A 27,627-nucleotide genomic window follows, 5' to 3' on the forward strand; every position below is an offset into this window, starting at 1 on the left:
TATCTTAATATTTTATAATATTATTTATATATAGATATATACAGTATTTTGAAGTTTCAAATCAACGTTTTACAATGATTTATAAAGGATCATGAGGCACTGACTGGAGATGTGGCTATTTATTGTATTGTTCATTCATGTATTTTATTTTTTTATTTTTTTTTATTTTTTTTTATCGAAAGTGCATACTGAAGCCCAAACTTTAGAAATTCCACACATTTTCTCAGAATTCCACTTTGAATCATTCATCGTTTTGTTGTTTGAATCAGTTTGGATGTTAATGCAGGTTGTTGTTGTGGAGTGTCCTCAAAAAATGATTTGTATGTCATGTAATCAGTTGGTCCGACCATGCTGGATGTTGGAGTTCAGAAAGCGATGATGCATTTGCATACCCACAATCCTCTGTGTGTTGTGCACATTGGAGGCCCAACCTGACCTAATTAAATGCTGCTGGATAACAGTCAAGTCATAAGCACAGCTAGCATGGGCTTTTACAAAAGCTCAACTTTAACTTAAAGAGATTAGACAACTTTTGCAAGATATTAGCTGTTCAAAAATGAGAAAAATGTCCCTAAGCCTCTTGAGTGCGAGGGGTGAGCAAACAGGGGCTCTTTTGTTCCCGCAGAGGGGCCGGGCAGTGCCGGGCAGGGGCCTGGCTCCGAGTCGCTGTGTGCGGGACCCGGCAACACTGCTGATCCCTGCCCCTGTAAACCCAATCAGCTCCGGGAATTAGACAGGGATTAGACTCCAACCTACCAGCACAGCACTTGAAAACATATAAGGACCAGGGAAGGGGCTGTTCGGCCCACCCAGGAGGTCACGGCGGTAGCGAGAGGAGGCGAGTGACGCAAGAGGAGTAAAGGGAGACCAGAAACTCATTTGTGCATGAAGTCACATCATTTTTTGATTTTCACAAGAAAATCTTTCTTTTTTTTTTTCTTTTTTTAAAGGATGCATTAAATCGACAAATTAAATGGACAGTAAGAACAATTATAACATTAGAAGAAAAAAAAATGCAGCTGTTTTGAACATTAATTATAGAACCATTCATTAAACAATCTTAATTATTCCAAACGTTTAACGGTTCTCCAGTTCATGTTAACTAATGTAGTTAACAAATATTATCAAATGGAACCTTGTTGTAAAGTGTTTCTCATATATTAATATTTGCCCTCACTCACAACACATACAAAGATCCTGAAATGGAGCGAGAAATCCCAACAAATGGCTTTTCATCAGGTCAGACGGCTGGAGAATGTGATATCTCTGTGCGAATGTAATAATCGATGAACTCAGAAAGCCTCATTGTGGCCTCACGTCAATCTCTTTCACTCTGCGGTGGGCGAGCGGAGACAGATAAAGACACACAGATGCTTTGGTGTGTAACGAGGCCTGGCTTCTGTCATCACAAACCCCTCGTTGTGCCTGTGCAACCCTCACACACACACACACACACACACACACAGTGAGTGAGATAGAGGGTGGCTAGACACAGCAGCCATGTGAGGGGTGTCATATGGAAGAGCTTTAGTCCCGGTATCATCCAATCAAAGGAATGCTGTCTACGCCTGGATCTCCCACAAAGTCACCTCATGTGTGCCAGGCCAAAAAGGTGCAGGGGACAGAGCCACACTGCCAGCCCACCGCAGAAACACACACACACACACATACACACAAGTGTGTGTGCAGGTCATCGTGAAGTTTTCAAGTTTTAGCCCTTACACATGACCATTTGTTGTTTCTACTCTGTAGAAAGTGTAACACAGCTGTAACCTTAATTAACTAGTGCAGTCAGATGTAGACATATTTAAATTGAGGCTTAATACTTCACCAGCTAATTTAGATCTTACCATACAAGGCACAATTATTTTATTTTATTTTATTTTATTTTATTTTATTTTATACAATCTGGGGTTTAAAAGACAATATTCAGTAATAGCATTTTTGAGTTTATAGCTCAAATGAATAAATCAAGTTTGTACGAAAATTAACTATGATGAATTAAACATATTTCAAATCATAATTGATGCAACATTGACCGTTATCTTGACTTGAAACAACATTGAACTAAACTGATCTGAGTAACGTCACAGTTTTCTTCTATAGAAATTAAAATTGTCAAAATTGCTAAACATTTGACAACATTATTACTGTTATTTTAATGTGAAGCTGCTTTTTTGATAAATGTAAACACTGAACATAAAAGTTTTGTAAGTAATGTAAAAAAATGCTTTTTTGTGGTAAAATCTATGAACTGAATTTATTTCAGAAAAATGTATTGTTGAACTGAATCAGCCTTGATATATATATATATATCCAGTGCATGCAAATCTTTTTTATCCACTTATTTATTTCTATTTTAAAATATTATTGTCTAAAAATCCTGAAATGTTGGAGCTATCAACAGTTAAATGAAGTTAGAGCTGAAGATCATCTTCCAGGGCCAGTCAGGCACTCAGGTCTCAGGGTCCCAGCTTGACTCTGGGCCCTCTGTGTGCCTGACCTCTGAAGTGTCCTTTCCTTCAGCGCGTCGAGTTCCTGCACCTCTGCTATCTGCTGCACATTCTTTCACGTTAGCAGCATCACCCCAGCGGACAGCCTCTTCACCAGCCTTATACACCCTATCCCAGACTCTGTGTGTGTGTGTGTGTGTGTGTGTGTGTGTGTGACAGCAACTATCTTAGGCTCTGTTAATTGGTAGCCAGGGTTTTTGAAAACTGGAAGAGCTTTCGAACACAATCGTAGACCATGTCTGCATTTGGTAAGTTTTTTTAATGCTTAATTTTGGATAAGGAGTGAGTTTGTGGGACAGGCAACATTTGTTGTAGCTGCTGTTTGAGAGTTTGTTAGGATTGAAAGTTTTGTAAGGACACAATATCATTATTATTACATATAAATTATCAAATTCAGCACTCCAGCTTGTCTTTTATGTCATTTGATCTCAATGGTATAACATATAATTACACAGTACAGTGATTTATAGTTCAAGGACATCTTCCATTTTTCCTTCTATGACAGTAAAATCAATATTTAAGAGGGAAACGGAATGACATTTGTTTTCCGGCTCTGTTTCTCTCTGTTCCTCCCACACACTTGCTGTGTTTATCTCTGTCGGTGGCTGCTTGTCACATGCATTGGAGGGTCATTCATATTGTGTCGTGTGGGCCTGTTCAATCTAAGCGGAGTTAGTCATTCTTCATCGTCTTGTTAGGTCTGTCCTCCTCTCCCTCCATTCGACTCACCTTTAACCTCCTCTCCACTACTCATTCGGCTCATTTTCTGTTGAGCTCTGATGTCTGGGGCTGGAGTGGGGCTTCAGAAAGGCAGAGTTTGCCCCGAAGGCTACACTCCATCACTTCGAACAGTAAAACAACAACATCCTTTTCCTTTCATATGTCATGCGTAGCAACCTTATCTCTAAACCTGCACAATATCACATGTGTGGCTGAGCGCCAGTATAGAGCTTCTTGCTAAATGGCAAATAACTATATGTGTGTTGTGGACGATGATGGGTGATAACAGAACTCTAAATTAGAAGAAACTGTATATAAGTTCTGTTTAATATCCAATATCAGACAATCCAATTTTCTTTATAAACCAAGTGAATATTACAAGAAGAAAACTGTAATATTGGCCCATATTGTATCGTGCTTCTGCAATCCTATTGATTTGAAGACCAAATTTGGACTTAAAAAAGAATATAAAAATACAACTAAAAGGTCAGAAGTGCGTGCCTAAAAAAAGTAATATATCTGTACTATTTCTTTATGCATTTAGCAAACGCTTTTATCCAAAGTGACTTACATTGCATTCAAGCTAACAATTTTCTCCTAACATGTGTTCCCTGGGATTCGAACCCCCAACCCTGCGCTTGCTAACGCAATACTCTACCACTTGAGCTACAGGAAGACTTTTTTGTTTCACTTTTCATTTTGCTTATTTCCCCCAACAATTAAAAATCCAAAACTAATATATTATCCAAAACAATGTCCACTATACAATGCAGCAAATAAATAAATAAAAATCCATTAACACAATCGTTTTGTCATGGCCACTATCCAATATAATGGTGGACCTCAATACATTCAATACGGACTGTTTACTATATTTATCAAAAACTAACAATAATAATAATAATAATAATAATAATAATAATAAAATTATAATACAATATAATAAAATGTTCTCATAAAAAATAATATCCATTTTCGTTTAGTTTAAGTTGAAGTGCTAAATATACTAAAACTACAACTATTACAACTACTAATATTAAAACTACTATTAGAAACTAAAACTTAAAAAATAAATCTAAATCTTTCACTTAAAATGAAAATCATGATAGGAAATATAAAAATAAAACATTGTTTCTTATTTATTTAAACAAAATATGTAAAAATGTAATAGTATATTAATGATACAAAAACAACATTGTGACTGATGCAATAATAGTAATAAATACTAATATTGGACAAAATAAATATTGGTTAATCCCATATCTACAAAGCACTAATACTGATTATCACTAATACCCGTACTCACTATATAATGGTTCTCTGATCACATTGCTTATAAAACACAACTTTGGCTGTGCAATTCTCAACAAAATAAAAAAATAAATAAAAAAATGGACAGAAAAGAGCGATAAGGTAGAGGCTGTTCCTTCAGTCCATTTCCACAGCCCTCCCCTCCTGTCCTTGTACCTTGATTCCTGTTTAATATAGAGACTGATGAGCCCAATTTGGCTGCGTTTCTCCCACTGCTGGATGATTAATAGTGCTGTAAGGTAGCATCGGGGAGCTGTCCTCTCCTTCGGCCCCTCTCGTCATGCTGATAACTCTGCCCCGCGCCCTGAATTGATGACAGAGGCTGGCCATTTGCAAATCAAATGGAGGGAGGCTGACTGTAACTCTGACACCTCCATGTCCCCTCTCTTTCTCACAGTCTCTCTCCCTCGTTCTTCCGTCCTCTCGTTACTCCCTATTTCACTTATTTGTTAAGTGTCTCTCCCATTTGTTATGCAAATGAGACGGGTGAGAGCCGGGGGTACGACATCATCTCTAAAGCATGATAAATATTTGATCAGGCGTAATGGAAATTGTCAGGCCCGTCTAATTGTGTCACACATTATCTGAAGGGAAGTAGCAAATTTGGACATAGCCTTTGATCTGTCTCTCTCTCGTTCCTGTCTCTCTCAGCTGGTACATACGCTCATTTGCCTTCTTTTTTCACCCTCCAGTCGCTACAGGCTCCTCGCCTCAATGCTCATCACGTACAAGCAGAAAACTCTTATGTATTGTCACACGAACAAGAGAAGTTGTGTCATTGAAATCTCCCTTTCCTGTGTATTTATGCATGGTGTCCCACACAGCTCTGTATTCAGACCTTTTTTTTTTCTTTGTGTTGTGCATTGCATCCTTTGTAATTTTGTTTTTTTCCTGTTTAAGGAAATACGAGTCACACAGAGGTCTTGTATTTTTAGATGCATCGGACAACCGTTGGATAACACTGTGGTCTTTATTATGAATGGATCTGACTGAAATTAAATTTGAATTTCGCCCTTTGTCAGTTAGACTATAAATTAATAAGATAAAAGTCATTAAAACTACCATTTGAATGAGACAACTCATACATTTTAAAATAAATCATCTAATATACATGCATGATCTAACATAATGGTCAATATTTTGTCAAAAATGATCACTTTTTACTTCAACACCAGAAAATTCAGAATATTGTATATATATATTTTTTAAATAGTTTAAACATATAACATCTTGATACATTATATATTATTGATACATTACACTATATAATTACACACATATACACACACACACACACACACACACACACACACACACTTATATATATATATATATATATATATATATATATATATATATAATCATTCACGACACTACACTAATCAACACTATGCAATGCAGTTCAATGCAATATTTGCTGATGCCCCAAAGGTCAGCATTTCATAATACATTAAAGTTTTTAATGTACAGTATCTTGCTTAGGTCACTGAGTTTTCCTCCTTGTCTCCACTCTCTCATCTGTGACAGTAGTCACTGTCTGAAACCTCTAATCATTTCACCAAAGACTAAACAAGCTGATTAGTTAGGAAGGAATATATCAAATAGGAATCAGTTCAATCGTCACATGCCAGTTACACAAAATATTCAGGAAGGCCAACACAATAAAAGGACAGAAGATATTCATAGTTACACGCAACCAGAAATAGAGTCCATTTCATTAATCTAATACACAACTTATTAAAATGACATATCAGGATGGTTTTTAATAACATATATATTCTGGATGAAGTGGATCAAAAATAGACAATAGTATGTTACAGTTGTGTTGATATTCAGTACAACAGCACTCTGCCGTTAACCATTATTGGCTGTTTCACGCAATTCTGGGTTACTTCTGCTGGTCTATTTTAAACCTCACTGCCATACTTAGCAAGTGGGCTAAAAACTGCCACATGATTCAGACATGATCACTGTTTTTTGACTCCAAACTGGAACATGCTCAGCGAGGAGGCACTCGAGAGACAGGCGCAGCGCTGTTGATGCCTCTGGCTGAGGTTAATGGCTGGGTTGTGTGCGGAGAAAGCACTTTGCGGCAGTAAAGGTTGTGGAGTCTGCGCACATCTGGCTCTTGTGTTACTTTCTTTGCTCGTCTTCTGCATGGCCCGGAGGCACGGAGCGAGCTACCTGCTGGATCTCAGGAGAGCGGTGGGATATTTATTCAGCCAGCGTCCACTCTGACCTCCTGTGCTTCCCCCAGCAATGGGATGTCTAGTCGGAGCATTGAAACAAAATTTGTGGGGTACCGTGGGGAGCGGCAAAGAGCTCTGAGCGCCACTGTCTGACGCATGACAAATAGTTGCTCTGCGCCACTTCTTCCCCAGAGAGGGACACCTTATTTAGGATGTCACGCGGTGAGCAGAGGCAGAGATAACAGAGACAAAGCAGAGGGGTCAGCTCAGATTACCTCCGAGACCACCTCTGTTAAAGGGTGCCATTTGTTCCCAAATCGACCTGATGACCCCCCTAATTACCAGCCAATTATCTGGAATTCGCTGCAATTCACTGGCGCTTTAAACATCCAAATTACCATTCATTCTCCGAGCGCTCACCACGTCCCACCTCTGTACCACCGCACGTGTAGCGCGGTCTCAGGTACGAGGCGTTATTTATGTGAGCGAAAACCAGCCCGCTGCTGCTAATGAAGTCACATGCTCTGCTGAATTTTAATTAAGTGAAGGAACACGTTGCATCATTAAGCATTTAGGACATAGTGGAGTGTATTATAAAGAGGCCGTCCTAGTTACTGTAGCTTACCAAGAGGCCTGGCCTCAGTCGACTTTAAACAAAACACTCTTTAAAAAATGTGATTCTGGGACATGGAAATGCATCTAGATGGTGAGAGTTAATGTTTGCAAAATGTCAATTATTTGTATGAAAACATACTATAAAAATAAATAAATAAATAAATAAAACAGTATGAAGGTCCACCTGTGAACCTACTGTAATTATCATAAACAGAAGTGTAGGTAGACAGTATAAGCATATTCTGATTTGTATGATTTTTATGAGGTTTATGTAGATTCGATGATGCATTTTTAGACTTGAAAGTACCATAGAAACTCTACTGTGACTCAAAATGTACTTTCCCATTGTGTTGTGTTGAAGTGTAGCTTATATACATGATATATTTACAGGTGTCTACAGTTATGTAAGCATAAACCATACTTCAAAGCTGGCTTTCTTGTTAAACAAGCTCTTAATTACTATATATATAAACAAAGAAAACAAGAACTAATTTATGTGCAGTGAGTACATATTGAAGAGTTCAGTCTAAACCAACAAAACAATTCTCAGTAATGCAGTTAATCAACTGACCTTTATTTCATAAAGTATCGTTTTGTAGTAAAAACTCTCACCTTAAACACTTATACAGTTTAATGCAGTTTAGTCTCATCATGCACAAATATTTGAGCACAGAAAGCCACCATTGACCAATCACTGTCATAGAGTTTAGAATACCGTGTAATAAGCAAATTTGACATATAGCAAATGATGTTGAAAGCTCAGTTTTGGTGTGATTTCTAGGCCACTAGGAGGAGCAAACAGAACCACAAGATTTTTTTGAGGTCCCAAATTAGTTGGACATAACTTAATTTGCATCAGCCAATCGCATGAGTATAAGGGTGAGTGTATGAGACTTGTCGGAAAACAGTAATTATTTGTCATACCTATTTGGTGTCTTTAGTAGTGCATAAAAAGTGCATGTGTTTTTAATGAAATAATTAAGGTTGAGATGTTGAATTGACCTTCAGCTATGGAGTGGCAGCATGCCGTCTCCAGCAGTTACTGGTGTAGGTCCCCCGTTGGTCTGGCCAGCCATCGGAGAAGCAGATCAGGCCCCTTTTCCCAGAATTCTTAGAGCTGAGCCCATTGTTTGTCAGGCATGTATATGGCATTGTGCTGTGAGTGATTGTGGCCTGAGCAGGTTCTCAGCTCTGTTCTGCAGGAGAACCGGCCGCATTGTTCTTCATTGCACTTGTTACCATTTACTTTACTGCCACATCTGTTTTCCTGCTTCCTTCCCACGGCACTTCCTCTTCAGACCTGTTTTTCTGCTCCGCGTGAAAAATAGTAAAAATGAGAGAGAATTGATAGATTTATTGATTAGTGTTTGTGTCTGTGTGTTTATGAGAAATTCCCCTGTCAGGTTTTTTGTTCTTTTGTCATAGTTTAACCACATTTCCATTTATAGTATGTAAATTACTGCTACTACTACTACTGTTAATGGTAATGTTAATAATAATAATAATAATAATAATAATAATAATAATAATAATAATAATAATAATAATAATAATAATAATAGTTTATTCAAATAATTTATTATTATTATTATTATTATTATTATTATTATTATTATTATTATTATTATTATTATTATTATTTATATTCTACCCATTATTTTCCCTCCCTCACTGCCTCTTTTGCCTCTTCAGACAGACATTATGTCAAAACATTAACACAAAGCTTTCTGGAACTTCATTTAAATTCCTGCTGCTCAAAACTCTCCACTGCAATCACTTGAAGAGACAGTACTTCTTTCAACTGCTTCATTTCTCGAGTGAAGCTTTCATTACGAGGATAAAACCGCTTGAGCAAATTGTCCTCTGATGTGATGTGTTGTGTGTTTCATCACTCTCGAGGGGGACTAAGCGACCGGACTGACCACGCAGGTCTTCATCAGTCATAGAGGATCATATTTACGTTAGTGAGGTCTGACATCGGGGGAAGTTCTCCTGGCTTATGTTTAAGTAGGCTTGAACATAAGTAGATTGACCCTTGCTCACAACAGAACCAAATAAATGCACTTTTTTAAAACGGTCTAATTGAACCTGAAGTTTTACGTAATGCACATCAAATAAAAATAGTTCAAGAGTTTTCACTTTGCGAAGAGATTTGACTGTGTTTCAGTAAGAGTCTCTGTGTCATTTATCAGCCATATAGGCAGTGTAATGAAGAAAGCCTGGCTCTTATCTCTCAAGGAGCGTGTTATACCTCTGTGTGACATTTCTCATACTCGCCGTATCATGCAGTGGTCATTTCTCTATAAATGTCATTCTCAGCTGAGGCTGTGATTTATGAATGTCAGGTAAGACGGTGGCTATGTTCCGGCTGAGTACTGGCATACTGTTCCCTAGAAAGTTTAGTGTGCCGTGTCTAGTGCGACTTGAAAATAAATGCAACATGCACTAATAGAGATTTGAAACAGTATTCTGCATCACTGTCACATGAAGTCCCTTGTGAAGAAGAAGTAGACATTAGCATACTTTACTCCAGTGCTCCTCAAGGAAGAAAATTATATACTTTACAATAACATACTTAGACGTTAGTGTACTGAATGTAATGTTTTTAAATGCTTAATTGCGTACTATTTACAATAATATGAAAATAATCATTTAAATTTCGATCAAATTTGTTTAGTTGAACTTAAGACTGTATATATGACCTATCATTATGTAATTTCACAATTATTTATATTGTCTGTTGAAATATGCAGTATAATAGAATTCCATTCTGAACATAGAAAAAAAAAAGGAGGAAAGAGATGTCAATTTGAGGCTAATGATACTTCCAGTTAACTCATGCCAGTGCATTGCATTGTGGGAAACAGTATTTTGTGCGGCGTGTTCTGTTGTATACTCCACATGTTGGCAGCAGTTATGCGGTCACTGCATGCAGAAACTGCTGTGTGTGGATGGTGCTGGAGCTCCTGTATTGAGAGCTCAGTCTGGCCCCTTTAGCTCTCTCCTGGCGGGTCAATGAGGCAGAACGGCGTGATTAGACGGCCCAGTGCTGCGGCTGGCTTATTGAACGACCCCGGCTAATTCACTTGACCTGCTCGCCCGAGTCCGCACACATGAGAAGAGCAGGTGCTCTGTAACAGTATGTCAGTGTTCTGATCCGGTGTGATGTCTCATGTACACCAGTATCTCTGCTGTCAAATGTCTTTTTTGAGCTCCTCTTTTTCAGAGATGGCTCATTTTGTTCTGCAAAATGTTTTGCTCTAGTCATTTTAAGAAAATCATTTAAGGAAGTTATATTAAAATGATTTGGAAATTAAGAGCAGGATATATATATATTGTGGCCATAATTTAAAACATAAAATAAGTAAGTAAATGAATAAAATCCACTGACTTATTTATTTGTTCCTTAATTTTAGTAAATTGTTGACTCATTACTAATCTGCTACAGTAAGTACAATAAGTGCATTTTTTTGTTAAACTGTGGACATTATTTAGCCTAAAATGAGGGAGCAATTTGTTGCAATCTAATTAAAACTATAGGGTGCCAATTAATTTGTCATTAATTTATTAATGTTCTTATTTATTTCATATGATGATTTATTTATTTTATTTTATTATGCTTGCATTACAGTTTGTCCTGTGGAGAAGGAAAAAAAAAATGCTAATAAAACTAATTAATTGTCATTTTATATCTTCAAACCACTTGGTTTTACTAATTTGTCAACAATACAATTTTAATAAATAAAAATGTAATATTCATTTAATATTGTTTATTTTTGTACAGAAATATATCTGTTTGAATGGGACACTGAATGGCCATGAAGCATTCTTTCATTCACTTTTTGACATTTTATTTCCATGAAAGTAATTTGAAGCAGACAAATTTAAAACTTACCCTCCAGCCTTTATACTGTCGATTTCCCGCCAACAATGACATCACTTCCTGGAGAATAATGTCATTAAGGAAATGGCTTTTGTTTTCAGCAGTAACAGTATTCCCAGGAAAACATGCTTTGGTTGAAACAGGAAAACAATTAAGCAATACATGTAATTCTTCTTAATACATTTAGTTTTTTTTTATAAAAAATTGAAGCACCAGGATATGATCAAATATGACAACATCCACTCAAACCAAAGCAGTGAACTGGTATAAAATTCCATCTACTGGATGTTTACTCAATTGTGTTACTGTGATAAAATAAAATTAGTATGATTTATATATTTTATAACGTTTTAAGGACTTTGACATTGATGATAAAGAGAGCAAATTGAAGTAATGGGAGCTCACAGCAGCAGTTTCATTCTGTACTCTTTGTATTTGCTCTGTTTTTTTTTAAGTTTTTTTTTTCTCACTGTTGTTTGCCAGTTTCTTCTACTGTATCTTTGCAACCCCCTCCCCTCTCTCTCTCTCTCTCTCTCTTTCTCTCTCTCTCTCTCCTTTGCTCACGTCCCCGTGTGCCAGCAGGTCAGTGGCATGCTAACACTTTTGTCAGTGTGATTAATAGCATGCTGGATTGTCGTTAATTCACTGGCTAATGAATAAGAGCGGGGCCGGTCCAGGAGTAATCGGGTGATGTATAGGTGCAGAGTGCTCTCCGAGCCAGAGGTGAAAATCATTTCCCCCAACTCAGATACCATCGCAAGCCCAACCCATGGCTTGCCCTCTTAATAAAAATTAATGCATTTCTCTCTTTCTCTCTTCTGTAAGTCACTAAATGAAGCTGTATATTACACCCAAACTCAGACGTTATTTCTTGGTTGGACAGACACAGAGATGAATCTAGAAAGCACATCCTACAGTTTCATGCTGTTGTTTCATACTCATGTACAGTATTCTGCTGATATAGTTGTTGATTCATAATCTAAAATTCACAGACATGAATCGTTTGGTAATTCAATTTTCATAATTCCTGATATTGAAGTAGATATTGCTTATCCAACTCTTTGCAAATAATCTTGCTTTGCTTTAGTGAATTCTCCCCACTGGAATAAAACTGCTTTGAATGCAAACTGGCTTATATCCTAAACATGTTATTATTTATTGCTATCAGGGGTTTAAAATGAATGCTTACGGTGGCTGTGGTCAGGTGTAATGTCCGTGATATAGAGGAGCGAGTGTTTGTGGAGGAGATGGAGCATATGCTGTTCTGTCATTATCCAGACGTCTGAGACCTTCTGGCACTTATTAGCAAACCCTAGCCTTTTCCCGCATCCTCTCTCTTTCTCTATTTGCCTCTCTCTTGCCCCCCATGGGTGATGTTTGCAACTCAATTTGGCAAATGTAAGTTAGTATTGATTATTATTAATATTTATCATGTTTGTGAAAATGTCTTTTCCCTGGTGCTATTAATCTGTCGTGTTAATAAATGTCTGCTCAAGGCCTCGCGCTGCTCCCCGGGGAGCACAGCAGACTAGAATCACAATCAGGAACGGCTGACACACACACACACACACACACACACACACACACACACAAACACACACACACGTTCAGCCAGATTCCCGCAGGCCCTAATATGATTTTGGTAACTGATTAGGCTTTGTAAAACCAGGTGTGGGGATTTAAGCCTTCTAATTATGTGCATCAATTAAATGCTAAAGGTGTAAGAAATCTTTTTGCTTGGTAGCACACTGAATATTATTGTACAACCCCTTGGTTTTGGTCCATAACTCATAAGGGGTTTCCTTTCATTTCTGGCATGTATATTATTTTGGCTGATAACTTACAAAAATATTGTGATACTATATGTTAGCATCATAAATGAATTGAATGGCCTAATAAAATGCGTAAAAAAATAATCAGAATAAAAAAATATGTAATCAATTAATAATAATAAAATATAATAGTGCTATGTAATAATAATGTATTAATATTATCAAATCTAAAAAAAAAAAAAAAAAAAAAAAAAAGTGTCATTTTTGGTTATGCTTACTGGATAAAATCCGAGAGCATAACATTTCTCCGGCTCTCAGAGGCTGTAGTGGTTGATGATATATGCTGGAAATGTGTCAGCGTGATACAGTGAGCTCACGGCTCACATATTCCTTTCTTTTCTGTGAGATGAAGCTGCTGAAGTGTGCCAGTGTATTGACTGTTCAAACAGCCGAGGTGCTCGAGGTCACTTCTCTTCAGCCGCTGGACAGAGCACACACACATATTGAGTTTGCACCGGCCTGCAGAGTGTATACACACTGACACTGTTACTGTGTGCATGTGTGTGTGTGAGAGAGAGTATTGAACGGGACGTGTAAAGGTGTATTAGTGGGCTTACAGTACGTACCAGAGTGAGTATGAGGGATCTCCTCTTGTCGTAATGTTCCCCATGACACTGACCTTTTGAAGAAACAAAAGTGCTACTTAACGTGTTACTTGGAAATGTTCCCTGCTGCTTTTATGAGGGGAAACAGAGCATGTTTCTGGAAAGCACATTTTGTAATGCTCTAGACATTTTTTGCTTTACCCTCTTTCAGCATGTTCATGGATCAATGAAAATATGCGCTCACATCTTCCCATATTTATACATGTTTCATTTTAGTCTTGTGAAGTGTAGAAAATCAAAGAGAAAATCATCAAAACTGGATGGATGCAAAGTGGAACAGTTTTTTGATACTGATGATAACAAAACTTTTCGGACTGGCCAGGGCCATTTTTTTATTTTAATTTTTTCATTCAGTGAAAGCGTGAAGCATTTTCCCTTATTTGGAAAATCACAACATGTGCTTGTTTTATCTCCTAGTCCTACAAGTCTGTGTTTTTTTTTTTTACTCTGAAGTCTCTGAACAGTAAAATATGCAAGCCCAAATAGATTTGTACTTTTTAAAGGTGGAAAAAAGAACCACAACTTACCCACTTTTCCCTACAATGCTCTGGCACTTTAAATGGTCGCCCGATCTTTGCTATATTTGCTGTTAATGCGTTCTGAGTCGATACAAATCATTGCTGGGTGGTTGCTAATAGCTTTGCAAATTGCAAATTTGCAAATTATGTAAATAAACAAATACATGTTTGTTGTGCTTTTTTGTATTGCTGCATAAATTGTCCAGTTTTGGTGATTATATATTAATATGACATTTAAACAACAACAACAACAACAACCACAATAACAATAATAATAATAATAATAATAATAATAATAATAATAATTATTATTATTATTATTATTATTATTATTATTATTATTATTATTTAAAGTTGATTAAATCTTAAAAAATAAAAAATAAAACAATATTGTAATATTTCACTTAAAATATTTTAGAATATATATATATATATATATATATATATATATATATATATATATTTTTTTTTTTTTTTTTTTTTTTTTTTTATCGTACAACTGTAAAATGTCTAATGTATATGCCTTATTTTAATAGTTTTCAGACATGAAATCATAAAGCATTTATCTTGATGGAAAAGGGCAAGGAGCTCTTAAAAACTTTTGATGACAACTAATTGAAAGCATTTTGCATGACAAATTTTGGAAGTTGGCACATACATGTTTTAAGTCACCAGAAGAGATGAGTTTGTACGAAGCAGCATTTAATGCAAACCAAGTCATTCTGAGACACTGAAAACACATGATCTTGAGCCATCTTATGTAAAAGGACACAGTGTTGCACTTCACTCTGAAACATGCAGTGCATATATGTCTTTAAATGAATAACAGCCTTTGCTATTTGAGTCATGCACCTAAGCTAAATATTAAGCATGAGTATTTTTCTGAGTATATCAGAAGCACAAACAATATTAATAATGATCATTGTCTTAGCAAACATCACTAACTAGGTCTCTGGTGAACGGTGAATGTAAATGGCAATGAATGTTCAACCTGGGCTAAAGATTGAAGCCATATTAAGGAGTTTATTGATGATGAAATACTTCTCATGCACAGATTCACTCGGGTGTGTTGAAATGCCAGTGAAAATGTATGTACTGTAGGTCACAAGCCTGAGACTGCTGGCCTATAGCACAGATCAGCTCTTGAGGAAGAGGAGCACAGAGCACGGCAGTGTCTCTCATCCGCTCTATAGCTGCTTGCAATTAATACTGGCCCCAGTGACACTTTTACAGTTTATCAAATAAATCTGATGCCTTCGTGTCTGCGAGCCGGCTGCACAGTAGTTTCCAGTGGAATAACAAAGCTGAACAAGCGATTCATTGTGGCCGCAGCTCAGAGGAGACAAGGACCCCCAAGGTGCGAATTAATGATGACGGCCTGATGTAATCAGGATAAACAGTTCAGTATGAGAGCCAGAGCAAACAGACGTTCAGAAGCAGGCACTTCACTTCCGGGAGTGTCACGATCCAACATCCAAAGCATGTCAGAGCTTCTTTATTCTGTCCACACTTCGACTAGTGGCATAAAGTCTGGTTCACATTGCAGCTAATTCTTACCACAAACAGCTCACTTAGGCCGGAAGAGACCACGTAAACCTGGTAAACCCTTCTCACACTCTTTTATTTTTGCACGTTCTGTGTCCTGGAGGTTACATAAATTGAATGGTCTGCAGGGAAGCCGTTTGAGATTAAGGACGTTTTCACACCTAGCTCATTTGGAGCGTTTGTTCTAGTGCAGATTCTCCATTTTTTCTCAGCTCATTCAGGCATATGTAAATGCAACAGTATAGTATTACTGTATTCACTGTTGGGAACGTTACTTTAAAAAAGTAATTAGTTATAGTTACTCACTACTTGTTCCAAAAAGTAACTGAGTTAGTAACTGAATTACTCTATAATAAAAGTAACTTGTTACCAGGGAAAGTAACTATTTGCGTTACGGTTACAGTTTTCACAAGTCAGTTGAAATTAGTAGAACAGACAGGTGTTCGTACATAACTTTCGATATTTGTTGCACGTCAACCGACAGCAAGAGTTTTATCCTGCACTTCCAAGTATTATCTTTGTAAGAAAAGTGTTTTTCTGCCACTAGCTTTATATATGTGCGTGTGTCACACGTTCTTGCCTTTGACCACAATGAATTTGAAGTAGCGCTTATATCTCCACCTTGAAAATACCATCTTTTCATCAGATTGCTCCTGACTCGCCATCTCTGCTGCTGCTGCGAATCTTTAGCTGTTGTGTTTGTGTGTGTGCGATTGTGTGTGTGTTAGGCACCGCTGGCGCGTGTGTGTAAAAACATTGGCTCTGATTGGTTACCATGAAACACATGACTCTGCCTTAGCCAATCATAATCGATTATCTCGTTATAAACCCACCTCCTCACTCGCTGTGTGAGCCAGGGGTGCGTTCGGATTACATAGTTAATTAGTTAGATTACCCCGTTACTGAAAAAAATAACGCTGTTACCTAAAGCAGTTCTTTTAAACGGCGTTATTCCAAACACTGACTGTATTATAACAATGTAAATTTGTAACAACTGTAATTCTGTAAGAATATATTTAGATCTTGCAATGATGTGAACATTTCAGAAGCTCCTGTAACAACTGAAATCCCTGCTTCGGAACAAAGAAAAATAATCTACAGATCTGGAAATGCCCTCAGAAGTCTCCTCTTGTGTCCTAAGCAACACTTTATAAGTTAGATTTGTGTTTGTAAAAATGTAAACGGCTTTCTATTCTGACGGTTCTGATGTTTTGTTCATTAATATCGTTTAATTCACTTTTCAGGGTAACTATCTGTTCATACACTACAGGGTTTTTTAAAGGGAGTATTTAATAGATTTTCCTACCCTTTCTATGGCTGTTGAAAATTTACTCGGGTCATATGCCAAAAATGAGAACGTTTTAATGGTTTAAAAGCACTTTTGATTCTTGCGACCAGCACCAGCTAGGCACTGGTTGTAAAACTTTAACTGATCTGTGAAAAGGGGAAGCTACTACTGGGCCACATGTTCCTGAGTTAATTGCTGGTTCTCAGGCTTTGAGCAAGTACTTCTGAGCTTCTGTTCAACATATTTGTGTGTTAGTAAATGGTGTTACCAAAATAAAAGCCTAAATTAAATAGGTTCGTCATATAAAGTGATTGTGTCTCTTCAGAGGACTTCGATTAAACGACACAATTAAACCGTAAAACAAATACTTATAAACGTTTGTTTCGCTTGTATTTTTAATGTAATGTTTGACATTCTGAACACAAAAATCACATAACGTTTTGTTTATCATTAAAGCCAACTTAGCAGTAACTACAATTTACACTTATGCATGGCTTTGCTGTTGCTTATAAGTAAACAGTGTCTGAACGTGAGAGAACACAGTTTGGAGTCATAAACTTGTGTTGTTGGCAGCACATGCAGGGGGCCGTGTCTGCTTGATTGGGAGCACTCCTGGTGTAATTGCGGCCTAGTTAGACTGATTGCCGGTCCTGTGTTTGGATAGCAAACTGCAGCGGTGCTGCTACAAATTACAGTGAGTCCATCCATGCGTACTTGTAGAGTCGTCATCTTGGAGACCGCTCAAAGGCGTTTTTGAGACCCGCAGAAGAAATTTAAGAACATCGTTTCAGGTGAGATGCGTCCGGACGAGTTTGGAGATGGGTCAGTTTGGATCTCCAAGTTTGGACGTCGTTCTTATGATATCAAAGGGATTGCATGGCATTTGTGCTTTGTGATGCATTTAAAAACAATGCATAGAAACAGAACCTATTTTTAGCCGAGTTGTCCCTTTTTCAATCGTGAATGATAAGTACCGTAATTATGCTGTCGAGCTAAGAGTGACAATAAACAGAGATGCTGTCGTGGCATCAGGCCACAGGGTCATTTGCTGCCATTATTTGTAAATTGATCAGACAGATCTATGAAATAGATGGCATCTTCCCTGCAGCGGCCTGTTGAAGTCACAAAACGTCTAACTAACCATGAATCCTTCATGAGCATCTGTTTTCTGGTTTTCGTATTCACAGATCAGTGAGTAACCAGCAATAGAAAAATGAATGGTTTGGTTTGAATCGCTCAAGCTCGCTGCAATTGCTCGGTGATGTCAGTGGTCTCTTGTTGGTCGAAGTGGTTAAGAATCTGGACTTGTGACAGAACGGTTGCTGGTTTAATATCCACATGGAATGATACTTATTTTGATCATACTTACGGTTAGTCATTTGAACAATCCATAAACCTAAGGATTAAACTTTGGCACATAAATATATCGCTCCGTTTGTGTCATAAATACAAATGATAGCTATGTTTGGTTGAAAAGGTCTGCTATTAGTTTTCTAAGTGATCTGTCTCATGATTTTTGCCAACCCAACTTGAGACCAGAACATCATAGAGACCAGGGGGTTGACTCTTTAGACTCAAGACACTCACTTATCAATGCCCTAGCAAACAACCAGAATATTCTATCATACAAACTAAGGCCCTTCACATGATGATGATGAATTATCCAAAAAGTCTACACCACAATTATAACAGTAATGACACAAATCAATTTCAAAATGATTTTTTTCCAGTTGATGAAAAATAAAAACATTGACAGCCAATCATTTTATTAAATTAAATTAAATTAAATTATAGTATTTTATCTTATAAATAGTATTGCATTGCATTACATTTTATATTTTTTTTTTCCCTATGGAACACAAAAAGGACTTTTAAATAATCTTCATATTGTCCTAACAATTTGTGGGGTTGTGTCTTTTAAGCTCTAAAAACAGAAGCAGTGGATGCATTTTATATGAAATATATAGTGTGTTTTTCAGGTTTATGGTGCTATTTGTAGTCATTTTGAGTCCTAAAAACATGGACTATGGAAATAATAAAACTATGGACTGTCATTACACAGAAAAGAGCTACATGTATATTCTTCAAAAATTCTACTTTTGATTTTGATCAAATGGTTTTGGAATGACATGATGATTTTTATTATTTTTTTTATTTATTTTTTTGCTGCAACCATCCCTTGTACTTTCAGCCAATTAAATAGCTGGAGAAATTAAGCTAAAGAACATTTGCATTGTATCTCTTTATTCTGCTAACATATTGCAATTGTCTCCACATTCTCTTTCAGATGACAGTGAGGCAGTAGACAGCATGTACGACACAGAGCCCAATCTCGTGACAGGCGAGAGCGCAGAAGAGGAGACAGAAGACAGCATCATGTCCCCCATTGCGGTGGGGCCCATGTCCCCTCAGCCCTGCAATGAGGACTTCACTCCAAAAGAGGGCTCACCCTACGAGGTGCCCGTCTACATTCCCGATGATATTCCCATCCCTGCCGACCTGGAGCTCCGTGAGTCGTCCGTTCCAGGGGCTGGCCTAGGAATCTGGGCCAAAGTCAAAATCGACATGGGAGAACGCTTCGGACCATACAACGAACTGCTGAACACCACGGTGAAAGACACCACTTATGGATGGGAGGTACGTGGAGATGAGGTGGCGTGCATTTTAAATGTTGATTTTTATTAGCTTTATCCGGAAGTTTGAAATTCAGTTTGAATTTGAGAGAACTCACTTTAGGCCGGGTCCCAAATGACTCACTTGAAGTGGCCATGCAGTCTCGAGGTCTCCTTTTAAGTATGTCCATGCTGGTTTGGCTGACTTGTAAGTGCTCTAGGACCCAAGAACATTACGTCCAAGCAACATTAGTTCACCAAAGTGTGGACTCGTAGGAGGTCTGCAAGGGTCAAGTGCGCCATTTGAGACAGAACCATAGTTTAGACTCTGAAGATGAACCGGGACCTCAAAGATCCAAGGGCCGATTTGAGTAGTGCGTGTGGGTAAGCCAACCCTGCGGCCTGTGGGAAAGACATGAGCACATTATGGGGTAAAGATGTTCATTCCATGTCTGTGGGTTTGTTTTTCTTTTTTTTCCTCATCTCCCCCTTTTCTTTTCCATCCATTCCTGAATTTCATTTAATGGTAATTTTCAAAACCCTGATTACTGAAGATATCAGCTTTTCTCCTCTGCCTACATCTATTAGAATACACTCATTTGGTCACGCCACATGATACGGGTTATGGGAGACGCGTGGCATTTGCGTGGAGCCATATTGAACTATTAATTTTCATTTCAACATGACATCGGAGGATATTGAAGCTGCTTGGGTAAGCTCATTAGGGCACATGCTGATTCCCCCCACATGACTGATCAGACGTGAGCCGCTCTCTCTCTCTCTCTCTCTCTCTCTCTCTCTCTCTCTCGCTGTACTCCACTCCACTGATATATACCATTACACTCATTTAGAATTACATATGAGCAGGGGCAAGCAGAAACGTTGTCCTGGGCCCTGTGATGGAGGGGCCCACTGAGGTCCTGTATATTACATCCTACTCACTGGGCTTGAGTGAGAGGAGGGCCACCCATAAGAATTGATTTCTAAACATTTTGAACATTTGTATGCTTTCAGCAAGCATTAAAATCCAGTATTGTTAGATTTCACAATTTTAAAAGCATGATTTATTTATTTTATTTTATTTATTTTTTTTGTGACTAAAATCAGTGCAGAAAAAGTCAGATATCAAAAGAAGATTATGATGTACAATTGTTTCCCATTGTGCAATGGATTTGACTTTTTATTTTTATTGCAATGAATGAACTGGGAAATCATATTAATTTGTAAGATTTTTTGATATCCCTGCAAAAATATGAAGACAAAAGAACAAGCAAACAAACTTGTTTGAAAAAAATAAAAGCATTCCATTGAGATAATAACTGGACAGCAATTGCTGAATTAAACATACAGTATTTGTTAACTTTCTTTTTTATTACTTGGTAGTATGCAGTACATTAGCATTACAAAAATAGCCACTGAAACATGCAATAATCTGTGCAAAGCCATCAGCTACACGTAATGCTTTCAGAAGGCATTTTTCCCCTCAAGAAATTCATATTTCTGCTTTCGACGTGCCTAGTTTTATTCCCTAGAAAAGGCATTTTAGCTGTCTTGCTGCTTTGGGTTGGATTTGCCACTAATGATGCTCATCAGAATCCGATCTCAAGAGAAAGCTTATCTCTCTCTCTCTCTCTCTCTCTCTCTCTTCTCTCTCTTCTGTCTCTGTCTGCCTGACACAATGCTCAGATTTCAGCCCTGATTTACACGCTCAAGTACTTTGGCTTTATGTTTTATAAAGAGTACACTCAAGGCCCTGGTTGACAGCGTAACGATTGACAAGGAGCACATCTATGGGTACTTGCTCGCACACACACACACACACACACACACACACACACACACACACACACACACACACACACACACACACACACACACAAACTTGCTAAAGACCAGAGAGACATCTGTTGGACCATCTGTGACAAACCATCTATAAAACTGATACTTGTTAGCAGCTGCCGGAAAGCAGATGAGAGCGGGTCGCCTTAATTTTAGGACGTTTTGTTTAATTGCATTATTTATTTATTTTTATATATATTATAGTGAATATTAAACGTTATTTTTCTGTTTAAAATGCTTTATCCAATCCTAGCTTAGTATGCAGACAACTATAATTTGACAAAATAAATAAATTAAAATAAATAAATCTTACTGTTTAAACAGTTACTCTGTGGCAGTTTTAAAACATTGTTTAGTTTGTTTGTGATTCCTCACACGACGACAACCAATTGCGTGACTTTTGGGCGGGGCTATCTGTTTGTCCAGCCAATCAAAGGCAGGGGGAAAGTTTAGGAAACATTTCTGCATTTCTGTTTGTTGCTGCTAACTCTGCAGAAACCACACACTTCACCTTTAACCCTTTCGAGTCGATTAACGCATATATGCGTTTTAAATCATTTTCTCCTGATTACCCCGAAAAGAACTTAAATTACACTCTCAGTTTTAATCGTACAGATAAGAGCAATACATCAATCGAATCTGTAAAGGGTCTAGTTTTTTTTTTTGGATACAGATATAATAACAAAAAAACCTTTGTGCACTTATGAAATAAAGATAACAAACAAGGTGCGCTGTCTGCAGCCTTTGTCTGTGCTGATCGTCATGTACAAACACATCATTAAAATGAACTGTCACGTGGCAATTGTTTTGCTCACATCTGTAATGTTACATCTTATTGCATATTTTTTTTTTTTTTTTTTTTACTAAAAACAATCAATTCCCCTCCCTCAGAAACCTCAGGCCCAGAAAACATCTGTTACAAAATGTGGAAAAATAAAGGAAAACGTCTAAGCCGCATCTTGTCTGCCCGGTTCGCCATGGTTTTAGGGCTCTTATTAAGGATAGTCATAACAGCCAGACATAGATAGCCATCGCCGCGCTCCCCGTGGAGCTACGTCACCACACCGCCTCAACCGTTAGACAAATACACAGAAGTGAGAGAGAGAGAGCAGCTAAGAGCAAAGAGAGTCGGAGGTGCTAATAGAGCGGGATTACAGAGCGGCCACAACGGGCCAAACACAGACAGATATCCACCGAGTGTTTGGATGATGCTCAGAGCTCACACGGTTTCTCATGACTGCTAAACATGCATATGCCATAACCAATGTCATCCTCTGGGTTTCCGTCTGTGGTTCAGTCATGACTTTTCCATATTTTAGGCTGCAAGGGATCAAAATACGCACACACGAGACCTTAGATGCCAGAATTAGTAGCTTTAAGGTTTATTGCGGACTTCATTGTAGTTCTATTCCAAAAAATCTAGTGAGCTGCCTTGTTTTTGACTGTCTACACATGAAAATGAACCTCAAATAAGTGAACGATTTGAAATGATTTACACAGGCAGCAACCACACACACACACACACACACACCACACTAATACAGCTCATCATGTGAGTGTTTAGCATCAGCATTTATATAAGTTAAGTCAGCAACAAAAAAAAACTGTATATAACACACACATATATTAGGTTAATATATTTATTTATTTTTAATCTTATTGACAATTAAAAAAAAAATCCCAGCCAGTGTTTTTATTTTTTTATTTTGAATTAATTTTATTTATTACTTTCTTATGTGTGTGTGTGTGTGTGTGTGTGTGTGTGTGTGTTATATATAGGAAGAGTTATTTATGCAAAAGCGAAATAGAGACACAGACACTTAAGTGTGCACTAAATAGTATGTTTTCAGACACTTAACTGCAATTTAATCTAATGTCGATAATGTACACCACACTGAACAGTATAGTTAATTTCCCACTCTTTTTCGGCAGGGGCTGGTCAAACAGCGAAACCAGAAAAACTGGTGTGTTTTATTTCAACATGACACAGTCAACACATTTCTCTCTCCTCACCTGGCATTTCGAGGGATTATTGTCCTCTAAGCTCATGGCAAAGCATTCTGGTATTGCCTGTCTCCCTACATGCAATGTCACAGTCATGATTTTGCCATAAGATTTTCAGACAGAGCCGATGTCGGAGAGCATTCGCTGGCTGCTTCAAGTGAACAGGAAGTGCTCTGCTGTCTGTGTCCCCCAGGCTGTCCTGTCTCAACTGAAGAGGTGTTAACTCAGACTCATTTCAGCGAGACGGACAGCTCAATCTCTGCGATGCTTAGCCCCAGGGCTTCACTCCCAGAGACACTCTCTCTCTACACAAAGTACTGCTCAGGAACAAGAGACAGAGCCCGTCTATTTAAAAGCCATTATGATTCCCTTTATCACAACATATTAGAACAGTGACCTCGGACACAGACGCTTTCAATCAGATCTGTTTCTGAGCGGGACTCTGGGGGTTTAGAGGGTGGATGGTGTGATGGCACTAGCTGGGGTACTGCCGGAAGTGCCGAACACTACAGAACGTGAAGCGGGACGCTGGCAATCCAACGTGAGATGCTGTCAGATTACTTCAATAGGGGACCGCTGTCACCGAGCCTGTGTGTGTGTGTGTGTGTGTGTGTGTGTCTACTGCCAGACAAGACTAGAGGAGAGAGAGAGTGTACACAGGACATGTGTGTGTGTTTCTAAACTATCCATCTTCCCTGAGACAATTACTGACGGGGAATGTCAACACAAGAAAGAAAGAAAGAAATGACAATGAGTTTAAATGTGAAGTAGAAATATATTTAACAGATTTTTAAAGGCATAGTTCACCCCCCATTTTTTTTTTGTAATATTTGTATAGTATTAATATTTTTTTTTAGTACTTAAACTTATTTCATTTCAGTTAGCTGCAACATTTATAATTTTAATTTGTGTTTTATGTTTAAGTTGTTTATATATTTATTATTTTATTCTATTGACCAAAAACGTATATATATATATATATGTTTCATTTGTAACCACTATGCGTAGCACAAAAATAAAAATGCATAAACGTGATTTGATATCAGTAATATAAAACATAATTTGTTCTAATAACTAACCTGACATAAAATATCTTACAGTGTCATATTTGAATGCTCACAGAGATGAAATACCAGTTCGAATACAATTCAAATATTTAGTTAGACTTCCACTAGAGCAGTGATAATTAATTATGGTAAACACACTTCTGGCATTTCTTGCCATAATGATTGGTATAAAAATTGTATTAATTGGCTATAACTTTCTGAATAGTCTTTTGTGTCAGTCTTGCTTTGCTGATATTTCCATGTCAATAAAATGCAGTCTCAGTGAATATTGTTTAGCATTGGATAGTTTATGTGGATGATGACACTGATAGACCTTTATTTCAACAGCAAACATATAAGGAGACTCTTTATTCAACCGTGAAACAAAAGAGTCAATGTATGAGTGAATCAGGGAAGGAGAAAGCTTGCGATGGCATTTCTTTAAAAGCCAGATAAATGATGTGTACACATGCCATGCCCTGCCAGTGTCAGCGGGTGTGGTGGAGTCCATGTTAACCCCTGTGTGACCTCACCAATCTTCTTTACTGTCATTTAGTGTAAGCTTTCTGTACCCGTCCCTTGTGTCCTGATCAACACTGGCAGAGGTTTACGAATGTTATGAAAATGGAAGAGTCTCTCTTTTTTTTTATTTTTTGTTAAATCAACATGCAACAGAAACCTGCTGTGAGAATCACTGGATTCTGCCATGCTTGAGTGAAACTGAACAATCCAGTTATAAGCTGTGCTAAGAAGCACATGTGCCAAACCGTGAAGACTGGACTGAATGCATTTGAATGCATTTTTTTAAATCCACCTCTTTTTTTTTTTTTTTTTTTTTACCTATCAAAAGTATCTCAAAATTCACGAAAACTAAAAATAGATTATATATAAGTATGTAAGTAAATAATAAAACAAACAAAAACATAAATTGTATTAGCAATAGTTTATTTTATATTAGATAGACTAAATTTCATACAAGAATAATATTTTCTGAATTTTTGCATAGTTTAACAAAAGCATAGCATGATTGAAAATCATACTGGTAGAAATAAAATGTATACAATTTATGTTTATTAAAAAAAATAAAAATAAAAGTTAAACTTGATTGTTTACACACATATCGAACTTGTGTGTTTCATTATTTGCATAAATTACCATAGTTATAAAAGAAGAAGAAGAAGAAGAAGAAGAAGAAGAAGAAGAAGAAGAAGAAGAAGAAGAAAATAAAAAGAAAACTCTTTTACTCAACCACAGTTGTTACAAACCTTTTTTTTCTTTCTTCTTTCTGATAAACTCAAAAGAAGACATTTTAAAGACTGTTCGTAGACAAACAGTTAATGGTAGTCTTTGACTTCAATAGTGTAATACATATATATATATATATATATATATATATATATATATATATATATATATATATATATATATATATATATATATGTGTATATGTGTGTGTGTGTGTGTAAGACAATGGCTACAGTGAACCATTTTGGTTGAACTATTCCTTATAAAATAGCAAACTTTAAAAAAGCAAGATAAATATGTGTCTAGTACAGTTTTAACAAGGCCCTCATATATAAAAAAAGAAAAAGTGAAATCTGTTACTGATTGGACTGAAAGATGTTAGTGTATGTAATGAATAAGCTCTATTGATTTTACACCCTTAACTTCTGACTGAGTTTGGCATGACCTGTGGATGTCCAGACCACGGCTGGGATCTGTGTTCATCTGGATGGCACTCGTCCTCTTTTCTCCACCTCTTGGAAAACTTCAAAGGCTTTGACCTAGGGATGACTTTGTTGCAGTGCAAACTCTCTATTTGCCTTCATGACACAAGGTACTTTTCCATATCAGCATTATTCATCCTCGCCATTTTCTCATATTTGCCGTGCTGTTGACTTAGCGATACCTGCTGCTGGAAGTGTTCGCTTTGCGCTTTCAGTCTACGTGACAGATGTTTGATTCTCCATGGTTGATCCTCATATTTTTGCTGGAATGCCTTTGTTTCCTGATCCGCCTCTGACAGGCAGCTTTCCTGGCCGTGGTTGACTTTGTTTGTCCTTGCGCTAACATCCCTCTCGATCTGAGCGCCACGCCTCGGCGCTATCTGTCCTGACCCTGCCTTTCACCTCTCTGTTTGCCAGCCTTTGTGCTGAATGGCTGAGCCACTAAGCATTTGTGGAGATACTCCATCGAAACAGTTACAACTTGTCTGCTCACATTGTTAAAGATCTTGTGAAGGACGTACAGAGAGGTTGCCATAAAGGTGAACAATGCTAATGGTTTTTGGAAAGACTGAGAATGACTGACAATTAGACGGCCGTTTAAAGAGATGCAGCACATGGGTGATGTGAGTCATTCTCACAGAGTTTAAAACCAAGTCGTTCCCATTCATCTCAAGGCAAACTTTGCTTATGAGAACAACATATTTTTTGGGGATTGAGCACCTGAGATAAATGCCATGTGACAGCCACAGAAAAAATTTAATAATTTTATATTTTATGTAAGTCCATTTCACACCTAACAACAACAATAGGCCTATAACATTATTTTTAATTGACATAATATTAATGAAAAAAAATTTTTTATTCTTTTTTTTAAGAAAGCATTGCATTACACTGCACTGATATGAATCAAAATTATATGAAAAATAAAAGATACTTACCGTACAAGTGATTTCAATTGTTAACTCAACTTCATGTTGTTCCAAACCTGTATGATTTTCTTCTGTGGAATCAGGGCCTAAAATTAACCCTTCCCCAAATAAGTGAGTGAATTAAACCTTTTTACTCGCCAGCTGGCTGGTGACTTTTTTATTTTTATTAATTCTAACAATGCCTGAAAACGCGATATGTGTTAGCATGATATAATTATAGAAATATGCAATCTGATATGATGCACTGTGATATCGGTTTATAGTAAATGCTGCTCCACATGAACTCCATATGTCCAAGTGCTAAGAGTTAGTTATAACGTGCATTTATAATAATAATAATAATAATAATAATAATAATAATAATAATAATAATAATAATAATAATAATGGTAACAACAATAATAACAACAACAACAACAATAATAATAATAATAATAATAATAATAATAAT

The 27,627-nt window shown here is 37.2% G+C and overlaps 1 protein-coding gene across 7 annotated transcripts in view; it reads left to right on the top strand.

Moving 5' to 3' along the window:
* The window catches only part of LOC113107828 (PR domain zinc finger protein 16-like), a 209,406-nt gene that overhangs the window by 44,212 nt on the left and 137,567 nt on the right, over positions 1-27,627 (top strand). For all 7 annotated transcript variants that reach the window (XM_026270582.1, XM_026270589.1, XM_026270583.1 and 4 more), the window contains exon 2: positions 19,307-19,656. In XM_026270582.1, the coding sequence (XP_026126367.1) occupies positions 19,307-19,656 (350 nt within the window). The remainder of the gene's footprint in view (positions 1-19,306; positions 19,657-27,627) is intronic.

This window comes from Carassius auratus, chromosome 8 (genome assembly GCF_003368295.1).
Source record: "Carassius auratus strain Wakin chromosome 8, ASM336829v1, whole genome shotgun sequence".
In the NCBI taxonomy this organism is placed as follows: domain Eukaryota; kingdom Metazoa; phylum Chordata; class Actinopteri; order Cypriniformes; family Cyprinidae; genus Carassius; species Carassius auratus.